The following is a 14578-nucleotide window of genomic DNA, read 5'->3' as shown; positions in this document are numbered from 1 at the left end:
CGGTTGGCCTCGATAAATGTCAGGAACACAATGCGACTCATATCTCTGCACCCTGTTACTCGTACAAAAAAACCTCGGCAGGTGTACTTACAGGTGATAAATACTGCAAGCCCATACTGGCCTTGCTGATGAGCGGTATTGTGAGAAAGCCGGATGCACAAAGCGCTCGCTTCCCCACTATATCGTCATGCGCAAGATAAAAATGTAAATCCCCGTTACACTGACGTCTTCGTTCAAGAATGTCTCGTTTTACACACTTTGCACTTTTACCTTGCCTATCAGAACACCTCTTTAACTCCGTTGCTAGTCACACGACAATCACTCTCTTGTTTCAGCCCTGCTGTCCACGACAAATCTGGGGTTGAGAAGGGATTTCAAAGCGATGGTTTTGCGCCCAAGAGGTTTTCGCTTCGAACTAATACCGCTTGGCCGGGCCACGCAGATAGATGAAAGTAGGACACCTTGTTCGCGCACGTACCTTGCATGGAAGTTGCGACATGTTTGCACGAAAAGCTCAGACGAAGCCCAATGCGAGAGTGAGGCGTAATGTGGACGTAGGCGAGTTCCTCTGCGGAGTGCAGGCTGAGAGTACCTGTGTACTATAGTTTTGCGCAACATTTGGTGAGCTGTGTGCTTAGAGTGTCTGCGCGGTTATCGTAGGCGCTGATACTGAATTTCATGTGGGTAGTGCGTCGACAATTGCATCAATAATACGCGTCACTATCCTCCTGACGTGCACGTGTAATTATATCTGACAGCTACCCTCAATCTAGTAGGTATTTAGGCATTGTTGAAGAGATTGGTTGGTGTTTTCAAAAGAATGTAATATCCGAAAACAGCAAGGTATCCAATCGTAACAAAGAGTGGAAAATTCGAGCACATGAATTAACGTAAGATATAAATGCCTGCCTAAATAAATGAAAGCTTCAATGAACCAAAATGGCTGGCCATAAAAAGGCAAAAACGCTAGGAATTAGTGGCCTTAACTAAATAATAAACATACAGAATTCAGTGATCAAAACCAAGCCAAAAAAAAAAAGTGTCCAAGGAAACAAGTTACACTCAATAGCAAAATGATTATCAGCTGTACGCATGGTCATTCCACTAAAGTAAGAATTAGTAGCCTTAATTAAACAACAACACAAAGAATTCAGGGACAAAAAGTAACCTAAGAAACTAGTGACAATGCCTGGGCGAAGCAATATTCCAGCTCCAAAGTGATGGCGGACCAGGGGCCTACTCAGGAGCAATAAATGCAAAGGTGATGGCGGACTCGGGGCGTACTCTGGAGCAGTAAATACAAAAACACGTTAGCCTGCACACATTACGATTTCGTGAAGATGAAGCGACATGTGCGTAACAGTGAGCGCACTTCCCAAAGAATAAGTGTGCCTTTCTTTGCACATGATTACAATATACAAGGTTTGCCACTACCTATAAAAAACAATCTTTCAAGACGCTGTTCTCATTGTGATGAACGACCAACTAGCTCACGATGTGTCGCTATTCAATGCTGAAAATTTACGGTATCAATGCTAGCACTTTCAAATGTCCGGCGCAGCCTCGATTTATGAAATGTTATCCAGGTGACGAAGCACGAGGCGCTGAATAAGATATGGGTCGACGCGTGTCCGCCGTGATACATAGGTAGCTGAGGGCTCGTGCATGCGGAGCCATGCAGTTTTCTTTGTGGAACTACCTGCGAAATTAGAAGCTAGCGCATAATCATGCCGAATGAATTGCAGTGTGATGCAGTACTTTGTATTGCACAAACTATTTAATCGCAGTGATTCTTGCAGGTTATGATATGGGCTATTTAAAACCGTGCATATTTGAAGGCCGTTAGTGTGTATATGAAGCAGCCTGTGAAATAAATGTTTTTTTTTCAAATATGCGCTAGAAAGTCCAAATGCTATATCCAGCGGACATGAGCTGCGGGACATCTAAAGTGAGGATATACGGCGTATATCCCAAGGAGGTACGACCATGGACTAGGATATTCGGCCCAGATTCGGATATCCCTGGGATATGGTGTTTCACTGGGGGTTCAGTTGGCATCATCGATTGCGGCCCTCGAGTAGTAACCCGAGACAGGAAACTATAACGCTGGCACCTACGTGGGACAGAGAGCTCATGCTACGCATGCTAGACGGAATGTGCACTCCTTGAGCGTCGGAGGATGAGCTGCAATAATCCTGTTTACTATGTTCGCAAAACTATCCACGCACTTCTTATCACCTGGTCGTAAGATTATTAAGACGGCTTAATTGTGGGCGCAGGTGTGAAAAGTCTTTGCTGCAGGCTTTCCCAGGGCTATCGACTTCGTCCCCACAACGGCCGCAAGCTTAATTTTACCAGGAATTTTTCGCCTAGCGGGATATATACAAGTCTGAATGAATAATCCCATCGGATTTGCACGATCTAGCCTGAGCTTTGCACCGAATGCTGCTGTCTGATCAGCGGTGCGTTTCACCTGATGGCGGCAAAACTTCCTTGCTTTTTGAAGTCATTCTAATTGACGTTAATTGCGTTGGACTTTTTCATTTACACTTTTGTGGCGCAGTACCAGCAAGCCAGACGGCATCCAGTTCGGCACAGACACCAACACTTTTAAAGCGGCGGCTGCATTCCTTGTGGGCACAGCATCTAGAAAAAGAAAATTTCTTCTTTTGCCACCTAATTGATGAAGAGTTATGCACCTTTCTATAGACCGTTTACAGAGAGCAGTTCGCCTAGTCGACACTCGCGGCGCCACCGCCGTCGCGACATCAGTGGCCTTCTGGATAGCAGGCGACTGCAGGTGGTGCCTACGGGCTGCTGACTTCGCTGCTGTATCCGCTATGCTCTGCGGCCAAAATGTGGAAAAGCAGAGGCTAAACGTGTTCCGTGTTCGATTGTAAGAACTGCGGCGCAGATTTGAAGGTTTGGAATGTATCTGTTTGCGAAACGCACGGGCCTCAACTTCACGAAGATTGTCCGTGCACTAGGCCTTTTGCAATGCATAGATTTCCGCAAGGAGAGAAGAACAAGTTGGTACGACAGCATTGGATTGCGAATCTACAGAGGAAAGACTTCAACCCCGGCTCATCGGCTAGGGTGAGTACACATGGTAAAAGTGAAAACACCGGTTGCTCGGGTTGTTTGCTGACGGTATACCTGTAACGCCGGCAGTCACCTGCGCGCTCGAGCCGCTGTTCAAATGAATTTCTGTGCATGGTCTGACGGTCAGGCATTTCAATCATGTAGTTGTAGACAACTGAAATAAAGAATGATATCAGTACAGTATGTCATCATGTGTGCTATTTATGTAGCTAGTTTTGTGGTAATAAAACTTTGTCCCCATGCTGAAAGTTGGATGCCAAGAAATCTAGTAAGGTTCTGCATAATACACTTATGCTTTCAGTTGCTGACAAATAATGAAAACTAATTATTTGTGCCTGATCGGCCGCGTCAGTCATGCTGCGACCCGCCGCATATGTTTACGATGGTTGAACGGCTGGTATTAGCTCCTGATGTTCGACTTTGCAAAACCAAAATAAAAGAACTGCTTATTAAATGTCTCCACAGTTCCAACCTTTTTTGATCTAACATGACTGGCGCAGAAGCATGCAGTGAAGAATATTGTCACTTGTGCTGATAGTTTTACGTCGCATTTTACTAGCGGCTGCCAGTTTTGGCTTACTGTCCACGCTGGAAACTTCGCTTATCGTACGCAAGGCTACCGCAGTAGATCGCGCGATGCCATGCAGCAGCTGTATAGGTTGAACGCAAAAGAGCTTTTCTCAAGTGCTAACTTGTTTGCAAACGAGTGCACGTTGAATCTCGCGCTCCTTGCGGCAGGCTACAAAAAACATAAATTCGGAAACCCTTGCCGCAAGCGAGTAAAAGTTCGATTTCATGCAAAGTCGAACATCAGGAGCTAATACCAGCCGTTCAGCCATCGTAAACATATGCGGCGGGTCGCAGCATGACTGACGCGGCCGATCAGACACAAATAATTAGTTTTCATTATATGTCAGCAACTGGTACGCAGGTGTTGGGTATTTTTTGCAGAATGAGGCCGTTACGAGCCAGCTGCACAAAAAGTACAACTTTGCGCAACTAACTTGTGCTGCAATCAAATCTGGGAAGTTCTCGCTTTAAACTCACGCACGAAAACAGTCATAAGCACACCAGGACAGAAATCCAAGCAGTGTTTTTGGCTTTAGAAAAGCGGGAAAAGACAGACAGCGAGCATACCATCGTCACCAAGCAAAGCGATGTGGCGTGAAGGCTCACACAAAAACAAGAGCAAAGAGTCCTAAAATACAAAAAAAAAACAGCGCACTTACACGGCCGCTGAAGCTTCGGCCAAAGCTTGGTGTCATCCACCCATCCTGCATCCATTTTGCGAGCAAAAATAAGTACTATCGCAGTAAAACGCGCTTGCAGATGAGGCGTCCGCACAGGCAGGCAGCGGAGTCAGAAGGCCAGCAATGGAAGAGTGGTCACGTGACCAAATATGGCGGCGCCCATGCTTCCGCGCTGTAAAGCGTCTATAGGGTCGTAGGGCAACGTCGGGTTTTAGTTTTCTATTTTTTTAATTCGGTGGAATTTTTACAGCGCCTATTTTAGAATGTAATTCTCGGTTTCTTTCGGCGAATATTAGAGAGTTATAGCATAGCGTGATGAGGGATCCGCTTCCGCGGGGCATCACTACGTACGCGCTGATTGGTCCCGACGCGGCAGGCGCGCACGCAGCTGACGGCAACGTGGCGCCATCTGGCGCCCTCATGGCGTTCTGCGCCCGCGCAGTGTCGCCTCGCGGAAGCGGATCACGGTAGCGGATCGCGCTACGCTCTAACTCTCTATTACTCCCTACGGATGACTTATTTTTTTTTTCGGTGATATAATGTCATATCGCTGTGCAGTCAGAAGACACGAAAGTGTATGTTAGCATCTTGTTAGCACGAGCGGTCAATTTACCCGCACTTAACAAATCAATGCTCGTATTTAGAGCTGCGCATTCAGAATTAAGGAAGTCGAATTAGGAAAAGTAAAGATCTGGGAGTGAAATGATTGAACCATCACAGAAAAACGTGAGTTGGAGATCACAATCGAGCCCGGATATATGGAACCTGGATATTTTTAACTATTCGCTATATCGACCACACTGATCACATGCACTGACCCTTGAAAATCATGTCTAAAAATACAGGAAGTCGCGCAGTACATTCCACTATAATTTCGCCGTTAATTCGATGTATCTAACTGCGCGCCGAATCTCTGCCAGTGGCGCTCGTCCTAACGACACTCGAATTAGAGAAAAACTAGCGCCAATCCATGCAAACCACAAGACAAGAGCGAAGACGAGACAAGTTTTTTTCTCAAAAAGTCGGACAGCCGGAAAAACCGGTCTTGCCCAGGACCGCAGTGATACTCTGAATCTCTTCTGACGAAGGATCGCTTAGTGTTGAACTTGAGACGCTGGTTAGAGCGTACGAGCTTTGAGTCGAACTCTTCACTTGGGAGTGAAACACGAACAACGTTTGCAGGCTGAGTGCTCGAAATTGAGTTTGCCCCCGAAAGGGCGCAGCGGGGTTTGCGGAGCCTCCTCCAAGCACACACCCCTGAAGTAGCCGGGCGCCGGGCCGGGGGTGGCTTGTACCCATTTTTACCGGTGGGCCCTTTCTTTTTTGTTCCTCCTCCTTCTCGCCTAATCGACCTTTTATTGACGCACATCGTGGACGCAACATGCCGGGCAAGACGGCACGCTTTCTGCATCCGCAATAGCGCTTGTGTCTCGTCTTCGTTCTTGTCTTGTGGTTTGCACGGTTTGGCGCTAGTTTTTCTCTAATTCGAGTATGAACAAACTAGCCAAAATGAGGCCTTAATGCCCTAACGACACTCTTGCATTACTTTCTACGGGCAGAAACAGGTCGACCGTGTGGCCTTGGGCACCTGCTGGTAGCTCCAGCGCTGTGAAATTGTGTGACGAGGTGGATGTGGGTAACTCTATAGGCTGGTCTTCGATCTCTTGTACTCCTTTCCATGCCCCATCGCTGTTATGCGGTGATGACAACCTAACCAAAGCCTAGCGGCGGCCCTCGATAGTCTGGCGTGTTTCGGATACCAACTGTAACTTAATTTTAATGAGTGATTATTCTGTCTATAGCGTACTGCTAACACGATTATACATCTTATAATACGCACTGACTAATTCCAAAGAACCGCCCGAAGCGGCTTCAATAGGAGGCAGGTTAGGCCTACCAACGCCGAGCAGGCGGTTCTCTGCAAGCATGCCGGCGGACGGCACGTCACGGCAAAAGGCGTGTCACTAGCGTGGGTGCAAAGTATTCTTGCTTGAAAGTTACAGATAAGATTATCTATCATCATTTTTATATACGGAATTACCGATGTATTGAACTAATTCGCAATCCCCTTTGGTTCGATATATCAGCATTCGAATGCAGTTTGAAAAAAAAAACATTGAATGAGCAAGTGGGCGACGCATCACGTGGTCTGCGTGTTGACGGCAGCCATAAACTACCACTGAACCTTCGCGGCAGGCAGGGAATGATACTTTTGCATGAAACTTATGCAGGGTATCACGTGAGTGCATTACATGCAATGGAAAAGCTACACTCGACCAAGTGACGACCCTAAGCGGGTGACTATAGTGAGCAAACAGCTGTCTTCGCTTGCTTTGGAGGTTACCCACTTCGCGAGGGAGCGAACGACGGCGGTCGTCACGGCGCCGCCTCCTCGCATCGTTCTCTTTTTCGCAAACTTGGAGCTCACCCTGTAAGCGGAGCTTAAGGGTTCCCACCATTTTCTTAACTATTTATCTCTTCCCGAGCAGCACAAGTAATCGGCCCAATATTGCAACAGGATGGCTCCATCCTGGTCCTTTCTAGGGCCGGCCTTTGCCAATACGGTTCCAATGTTGGGTCAATTACCTGTGCGGCTTGGGTTGTTATGCAAACAGTACTGAACTGCGACTTATTTATATATGGGATGAAAACTATTTCACCCGTTAAATACCCAAAAATTGTGGAAGAATGCATTTTGAACTGGAACGAGTTTAAGACCACAATTTTTCATATATTGTAAAATTTCCTTATAACAATCAATATATCCGCAGATCTCCCCTCGGCAGGCTTGCATTGTGCTGCCATTAACGTTTTTGCTATCTTCAAAAGCGTTCATAATTGGTTTTGCTATGGCTGTCTTAACTGCTCGATGCGAGCAATGGGAAAACTTTAAAAGAAAGATTTTGCTACAAATGAGATTAATGAACCATTACTTTCAATATTTGGACAACAGTGGCTTAAAAATTTTCAATATTCAAAATTTTTCTCCAACAATGTTGGACATGACTGGTACACGCCAGTTAGCTTTCAGCGTTCCTCTGAGTCTTGATCTAGCGTTTCAGTGAGAGCAACCGGAGCATGTAAGGCCGGTGACTTAAGTGCCATTTCAGATAATATCTATAAAGCAGTATCTGAAGTTCGATAGGCAGTGAGTCGTTGAATCGCTGATAACCACAGAAGTGGACCAGCACTTGCGAAACATGGGTTCACTTCTTTCATTTATCAGAAAAACTGCATCACTTGCGCAAAGAATATATTGTGTTGCAAAGGATCGCTCAAAGCTCAATCATGTAGTAGTTGTCGCCGTTGTAGTAGGGCCTGGAGTCGCCGTAAGGGACTTTGCGGCGGTCGACAGGAGCAGCATCCCACTGGTCATAAACCTGAAACAGCGTGGGTAGCATTAACAAATACTGGATTTCCGGCACGATAGTAATGACGAACAGATAGCGGCAATACAAAAAGGAACATGTTATGAACAATACTCACACAATAAAATATCTCACTAAATTCGAGAGACAAGCACAAGTTTATAATTTTTATGAATGGTTTTCCTTTAGACGAATACTATCCATGAAACATTTTTTTTTTAATTTTCAAAGCAGAAGCACCAGCAAAATTCGTTCCTGCTCTGAAACTGAGTCTCCTTTTCATATTACAGCTCCTGTTGGTAATTTCAAGCAGTGAACGAAACACCCACTTTCTTCTCTGTACTTAACATATATACAAAAGTTTTTGACAAGATATGCTTTAGGACAGTATTCACGTAGTTCCCTCAAACCACACTCAAAAAAATCAAGGGAACGGCATTACAGTGGAGCACACCAAAAACTTTTTCATTGTTGTGAGAATATCTATTCTCTTTATACGTGCTTCACATGAACGACTTGTATGCTTGAGTCTATATAGTTCTAATTAATTTCTCTCAGTGGCCTGAAAGTTTAGCCCTAAGGCTGTTTTGCGGGGGCCTTCATGGGCCCTGTCGCGACATATGTAGTAGTAAGTGGTTTTATTGAAAATAATAATAAACAAGGAAGGAAAAGATTTTTGCTAGCCTCAGCATCTGGCATCGATACTGAAGCACCTCAGCTGGGACAGCGGAAGTAAAGAATAGCAGGCAGAATGGAGAAATGAAATGAAAGAGATGAGGGGACAGGAAAAGAGGATAGGGGGGAGAGGTAATATACACAAAAACTATTTACACAATAATAAATACATATAGGTTGCACGTGGGATATGTTCATGAAGAGCGGATAAAACACACGTGCGCAACACTATGTACACTACAGTTGGAGTGGGCGACATGTCCGGAATATGGAGGTTTGGAAGAAATGATGGAAAGCAAAAAACTAAAAATCGCGAAGGTATTGGCTGTATTTAGAGCTGATAACCCAGAAGACCTTAATAATTAAAGGCCAATTTCTGTTCTTCAAATATTTCCTAAAGTTGTCGAAGAAGTTACAAATGGGCAGTTCTCAAACTTTTTCCGAAAACACGATGTTGTAATAAAAAAAAACAGTATGGCTTTCAAAAGAATAAGTCCACGGAACTGCATTGATCAATATTAAAGACAAAATAATTAAAACTTCTAACGCAAAACTGAGTACTATAGGTATTTTATCGACTTCAAAAATGCTTGTGTTTCCACTTAAAAAAAAAATTTACTCATATGGTATTAAGGGAGTACCATGGAATCTAATAAAGAATTAACTGCAGAACCGCCTTCATTACACTAACGTTAGCAACAGCAGCTCGAATACATCTGAAATTATGCACGGCGTCCCGCAAGACTCCATACTTGGTGCGCTTCTTTTTTTAATTTACATTAACGACATCACAAGCATACCGCTCACGCCAGATATAATATTTTACGCTAAGACACAAATCTTTTTTTTTCGACGGAACTGAACTACATCATCTTCAGCATCGCGTGAAAACATGGTTGGAAAATATGTCTAAATGGCTGATCACAAAAAAATAGAATTAATTGCAAAAAAAAGCAAAGTTTATTATTTTTCGGCCTCGTAACGAGCTGACTATATATAACCTACTCACTTTGAGGGTCAAGTCATTGATCGAGTTATGTATGATAAATTTCTTGGAGTTAACCCCCACGAAAGCATTGATCGGTATATTCATACTAACCATGTACGGAGTAAAATATGGCGTTCTATTGGCATAATTTGTCAATTAAGGCAATTAATTCTGATTTGGTTAAAAAATAAGCTTTACTACTCTTTAGTACAATCACATAATACTGCTTGCTTATATGTGGAACTACGACCAAACTAACATAGTATCCAAAGGCTACAGAAAAAGACATTGAGGCTTATAAAAAAAAACAAAAAACATCCTGGCTTTATCATAGAGCACCACTTGTTTAGGAAAGGTCAGCTCCTAGCTATTCGAAATATATTGAATGAGAAATAGCCTTTACAATCGATAATAAAATGAAAATGAGCCTTGAAGCCTTCTCGAAGAAATAGCTTGATAAAAACCACACTCATGGCTTGCGAAATAATACATGTAGGAAAGAAAAACTGAGAACAAATTACGGCGCCAAAAGACTATCTTATCAAATACCCGAGTTTTTAAACAAACATCCTTGCTTCAGATAATTAGTAGAAAAAAAATATATCTAGCAAAGATTTTAAGACCAAAATTTTTTTTATTATTTAGTGTCGCTGCAAAGATTTTCGTAGTGTTTTAATACTGATTCAGATTCGCTTCTGCATATTTCTTTGACTTCTGTTCATATTGAATCATGCTTGCTGTATGTGCTCTTTTAAATGACATGTTCAATGTGTTGGATGAACTGGGCTTTTTGTGCTGTACTGATGCTGTTCATGCTTTGTCATCTATTTTGAGCAATTCTCACATTTTGAGGGGTGAGGAAGAAGATGGCGCTTTGTCAAATATTTCACTGCCTTTTTATCAATCTCCCAGGCACTCGTACTTGTCTGAATAAACTTATTATCTAACTGCAATACTGGCAGTACACGCCCCAAACACGCCACGACCGAAGGTGTTTAAAAATTAAAGCAGAAAGATATACCATAGAGACTTCAACCACAAGTGCAGAGCTACTATGCGGTGCAGCAACGCGCCAGTTATCGCACACTGCAAATGCCGATCGCCGTGCGAGAACGGTCTTCCCGATCCGGAATATGGATGGATTCCTAGACTACCCTAATGCAGGAATGTATGCGTGCTGACCTGTGTTTTGTTGCCATAAAGAAAGAACGGTTTCTGAGAAAATGTACTTTCATTCACCGTTAGCCTACGCATTCTCAGATATCCTGGTCGACCACATTCGGGCGAGTAAACACTCGACGATGTTAATTTCTCTGTAACACAGTGCGTTTTTTTTACGCACTGAGAGACAATCTCCTCGTAGCCCGTTCTTGCAAATAGCTAGCGTTGTGAGCAACAAGACAGCGCGATAACCGATGAATACACGAGTGAATACTGCTAAACACTCCATGATCACCAAGATTCTCAGATGCGTAAAAACTAGAGACAGAATTCATAGAAGTACTGCGTGATTCTTCCCACTACACGAACTTCTAGATCTGTGCGTTCTCTGTATCAGTACTGGTTTCAGCAATTTAGTGATTCCGGCCCCTGAGGATGTGCAGAACAGAAAAATCTTACTTCTTTTTACAGCAATAGTTAAATGGGGCACGTTATTCTGGGATATATGTACTGTTGATGTCGTAGTACTTCGTGCTTTAAACATGCCGTGGTCATTTTCTAGCCAGTGACTATAAGGCTATTCAGATGGCGCTAAGTCATGCAGACCTGGAAGATTGGTTTATGGTTTAAGGGGGTTCAACGTCCCAAAGCGACTCAGGCTATGAGAGACGCCGTAGTGAAGGGCTCCGGAATTTTATACCACCTGGGGTTCTTTAACGTGCGCTGACATCGCAGAGTATACACGGGCCTCTAGAATTTCGCCTTCACCGAAATTCGACCGCCGCGGCCGGGATCGATCCCGCGTCTTTCGGGCCAGCAGCCGAGCGCCCTAACCACTGAGCCACCGCGGCGGCTAGACCTCGAAGATGACACCATCAGGGTAGGCACTGTTGTACCATGTTACTGTCACGTTCTCGCTCAGCCAAGGACTAGCCTTCGCATCGTCGGCTTTCTGCCCTTGGCCTTCTTGAAGGCGGCGCTACAGAGCAGTGAGCGTTCCGCTCACCCAGATGCCGTCGGGCGCACAGGACTCGAAGATGGCCGAGTGCCCTTTGAACTTGTCGCCGTCCAGGAAAGTGCCGATGGCCGTCCAGCGGGGGATGCTGTCGCAATTGGTGCGCACCTGCTTTCCACGACGCCAACGGTCGGTGGACAGCTCGCGCAAGCCCGTGCACTTCTCCTTGACCAGGGCCACGCACTGTTTCTGGTTCTCGGCATTGGTAACCCAGTCGCCCTTGAACGGCTGCGGGTCTTCGCAGTCGATGGCGTTGGCTACTGCGCGGAACATACGGCTAGTTTCATATCAATCTAAGCGTTGCACGGAGAACAAATGACGACAACCAGGAATAGTTGCGTACTGGACAGAAGGCAGAAAAGAGGGCACTGTGCCGCGGTGTATAGATTTTTGCCGTTTACTTTTAATTCAACGTGGTAAAAGCCTGATGTGGGTTGCACAAAGGTTGCACGTGAGGATTCATAAAAGGATGCTGAGATACAATGTGTGAAACACAGGTTTGTTAGCGTCTCACACTTCGCTTACAGCAAATCAACTGAGTTCTGTTTTACTACGAAAAGAGAGATACGTGTGATGTTGCTGGACCTGGCTGTTTGAAAACTCCATCCAGTGAAAACTCCAGTAACAACTCCAGCGAGAAGAGCTAATTCGGCATACTGAAGCACCACTTACGGGCAGGCTGTATACTTATTTCAGCATGCTGATCAAATATGACAAACAGATAGCAGGGAAGCATACAATCCAGCCTACCCAAAGTACACGAGTGACTCTGTCATCTAGACGATTTGTTTTCTTCTTGTCATGTTCTCAGCTCCCACAGGCTTTCATTTTTCTGATTATATGTAGACTAGTTGTTGTACGAAAGCGCGTGACGCAGTTCTGTATTGACATTAAGTCTAACGAGTAAAGCCTATGCGGCGTGTGAGATTGCATTCATAAATTCATGTTGCCATTGCGCAGTATATAAGAAGTCTGTCTCCTTTACTTGCATCTTAAAATACTTAAGTTACGCCTCCTATTTCATCTAAGGAGACGAGGTGATCACTCCTATGCTGATAAATACGGAGAAAAACATACTTTGTAAAGTACCTTCTTCTGCTTATTTCTTGCGGATTTTAAACTTCAGCAAAATATCAACTCCTTTTGTCACCAACGTTTCTCAGTAGTGAGTGCAGAGTGAGCTTGCTCGAACTGTGGTTGAAATAAAATAAATAATGTTTATATCCGCCAGATCATAGATGCAAACTAACTTATAAGGATGTATTCCAGGAAGTACAAGCACAAGAAACTGGCCCATACCCACATTTCTTGGCAAAAACATTTCTGAGTGGGAGACCATTCATGAACGCAGTTTTTTCATATAATGGAAGATATCACTATAAAAATCAATGAATCCACAGATCACCCGACAGCGGCCAGTTATTTTTTCTATTAACGTTTTTGCTATCGTCAAAAGCGTTCCCCATTGGTTTTCTATGGCAGTATTAACTATTCGATGTGATCGATGGAAACACTTCAAAAGAAAGATTTTGCTTCATATCACAATAACGGACGACTACTTTCAATGTTTCATAATAGTGTCTTATGATCTTTTATCTTTCAAAATTTTTGTCCCAAAATGTTGAACATAGTTATTGTGAACACAGCTCCCCTCTTTACATCCGCGAACGTGACTGTTCTAAGCCACTGCAGAAAGCGCCACTACACTGCACTAAACGCTGAAGAGCTGCGTCGCTTACCGCCGGCCAAACTGACAACCAGAAGGGCTGCGATCGCCAGGAATTTCTTCATCGCCGTCTCTTCAGTCATTCGCTCTTGAGCCGTGCGTACCTGCGTAATTCGAAGATTCGTTTGACCATACATTCTTACGTGCTCCTGCACTTCATCTTGCTAGTCAGTTTTCAGCGCGCCAGACATGCAGACTCGGCACGTATGCCTCAGACATCTTTTTGGTTACAGGCGCGAAAACAGACACAACACAAGGTAGAAAGACGGGACGGAGCGTGCTTTTAAGCCTCAGACATGCAAGAGATAAAACCCACTTGGACATATTCTCATCGTTTGAGTCTAGCCATGTTCTTGAGAAGGCACGATTATACAGTCAATGTCGTTGTGTTGGTACAATGGCCGCTCATGCACTTACGGGCTACACTTGGCGCAAGTTTAGGACGCAGGCGCTCCATAAGGGCCCTATAGTCAGGCAATTCGTAGTTCACTTTGTGGCTTGCAAGAGCACTGATGCACGGTCTCCTCGGTCGTGCAATATTATAAGTGTATGAAGCTCTCTGTAGACACGATTCCTCGCTCTTATAAAATCATATTCTTCTCCTTACCTTGTTCAGCTGACTCGGCTGTGGCTCAGATCAGACTCCAAACTGGAATGGTCCTCGGCTGAGGCAATGTCTCCGCGAATACTCGCCCTCTTTCGACAGAACGTCGAAGATTTATGCAAGCAAGAAAGAAAACGACAGACTTCACAATAAAACTTCTTTACGGATGACTACACACGAACATCGACAGCGTGGTAGCACAAAGCGCGCGTCCTTGCGCTGAGTGAGAATGTAGAAATAAACTTCGGCACTGCAGCTTCGTTCTTACGGCAGAGCCTGCCTCGCCGATATTATGTACGACGTAGAGTTAAAAGCGTTTCAAATGAAGCAGCGGGACGTAATGAAGTTGTGCCGCATGCAAGAGGACTCTTAAGTGGTACGTCGGTCGTGTAGTTGTGTTCGCACAATGCCAGCCGCAGAATCTTAAAATCTGCCGCACTCTAATAAGAAAAAAGAGCGCCCGTATGCAGTAGGACACGCGGATACCAAGCTTGAGTACAGAGGCCGCAGACCGGCAGAAACATTTGGCATGTTTTCCTCCCATGTTTGACCAGCGGGCGCGACCGGCAGCTGTCAAGAGCAGCGAGCAGGGACTGCTGATACAGAGTATAACCAGTTGTGCAAACGCCTCGCGCACGTTTCTCAAGGTCTCGCTGTGTGTCGCTTTAGCGGTTGTCTGTCACGCTATG

General features: G+C 44.7%; 1 protein-coding gene across 2 annotated transcripts; it reads right to left on the bottom strand.

Annotated features, from left to right (window-relative positions):
- Positions 1 to 7517: 7517 nt before the first annotated feature.
- Positions 7518 to 14374, bottom strand: LOC144123467 (domesticated amidase effector 2-like). Of its 2 annotated transcripts, none has more exons than XM_077656290.1 (4): positions 13893 to 14374; positions 13299 to 13389; positions 11551 to 11816; positions 7518 to 7732 (listed from the first exon to the last, which is right to left on the bottom strand). In XM_077656290.1, exons 2-4 carry the CDS (start codon positions 13366 to 13368, stop codon positions 7628 to 7630), a joined length of 441 nt encoding a protein of 146 aa, XP_077512416.1. In that variant the 5' UTR covers positions 13369 to 13389; positions 13893 to 14374; the 3' UTR covers positions 7518 to 7627. The 2 variants fall into 2 exon arrangements, with proteins under 2 accessions (XP_077512416.1, XP_077512415.1); XM_077656289.1 differs by having other exon boundaries at positions 7523 to 7732; positions 11551 to 11819; positions 13893 to 14367.
- Between the last annotated feature and the right edge of the window lie 204 nt (positions 14375 to 14578).

Source organism: Amblyomma americanum, chromosome 3 (assembly GCF_052857255.1).
Source record: "Amblyomma americanum isolate KBUSLIRL-KWMA chromosome 3, ASM5285725v1, whole genome shotgun sequence".
Taxonomy (NCBI): Eukaryota; Metazoa; Arthropoda; class Arachnida; order Ixodida; family Ixodidae; genus Amblyomma; species Amblyomma americanum.
Note: the sequence above shows the minus strand (reverse complement) of the source record. Positions and strands in the feature narration are given on the sequence as shown.

What these genes read in the sequence shown, in the direction of transcription:
- LOC144123467 (XM_077656289.1), bottom strand. Translation starts at nt 13,368, where the DNA reads ATGACTGAAGAGACGGCGATGAAGAAATTCCTGGCGATCGCAGCCCTT. An exon ending in GGTTGTCAGTTTGGCCGGCG is followed by an intron (nt 11,820 to 13,298) that starts GTAAGCGACGCA and finishes TGTTCCGCGCAG; the next exon opens with TAGCCAACGCCATCGACTGC. An exon ending in GTGCGCCCGACGGCATCTGG is followed by an intron (nt 7,733 to 11,550) that starts GTGAGCGGAACG and finishes ACGCTGTTTCAG; the next exon opens with GTTTATGACCAGTGGGATGC.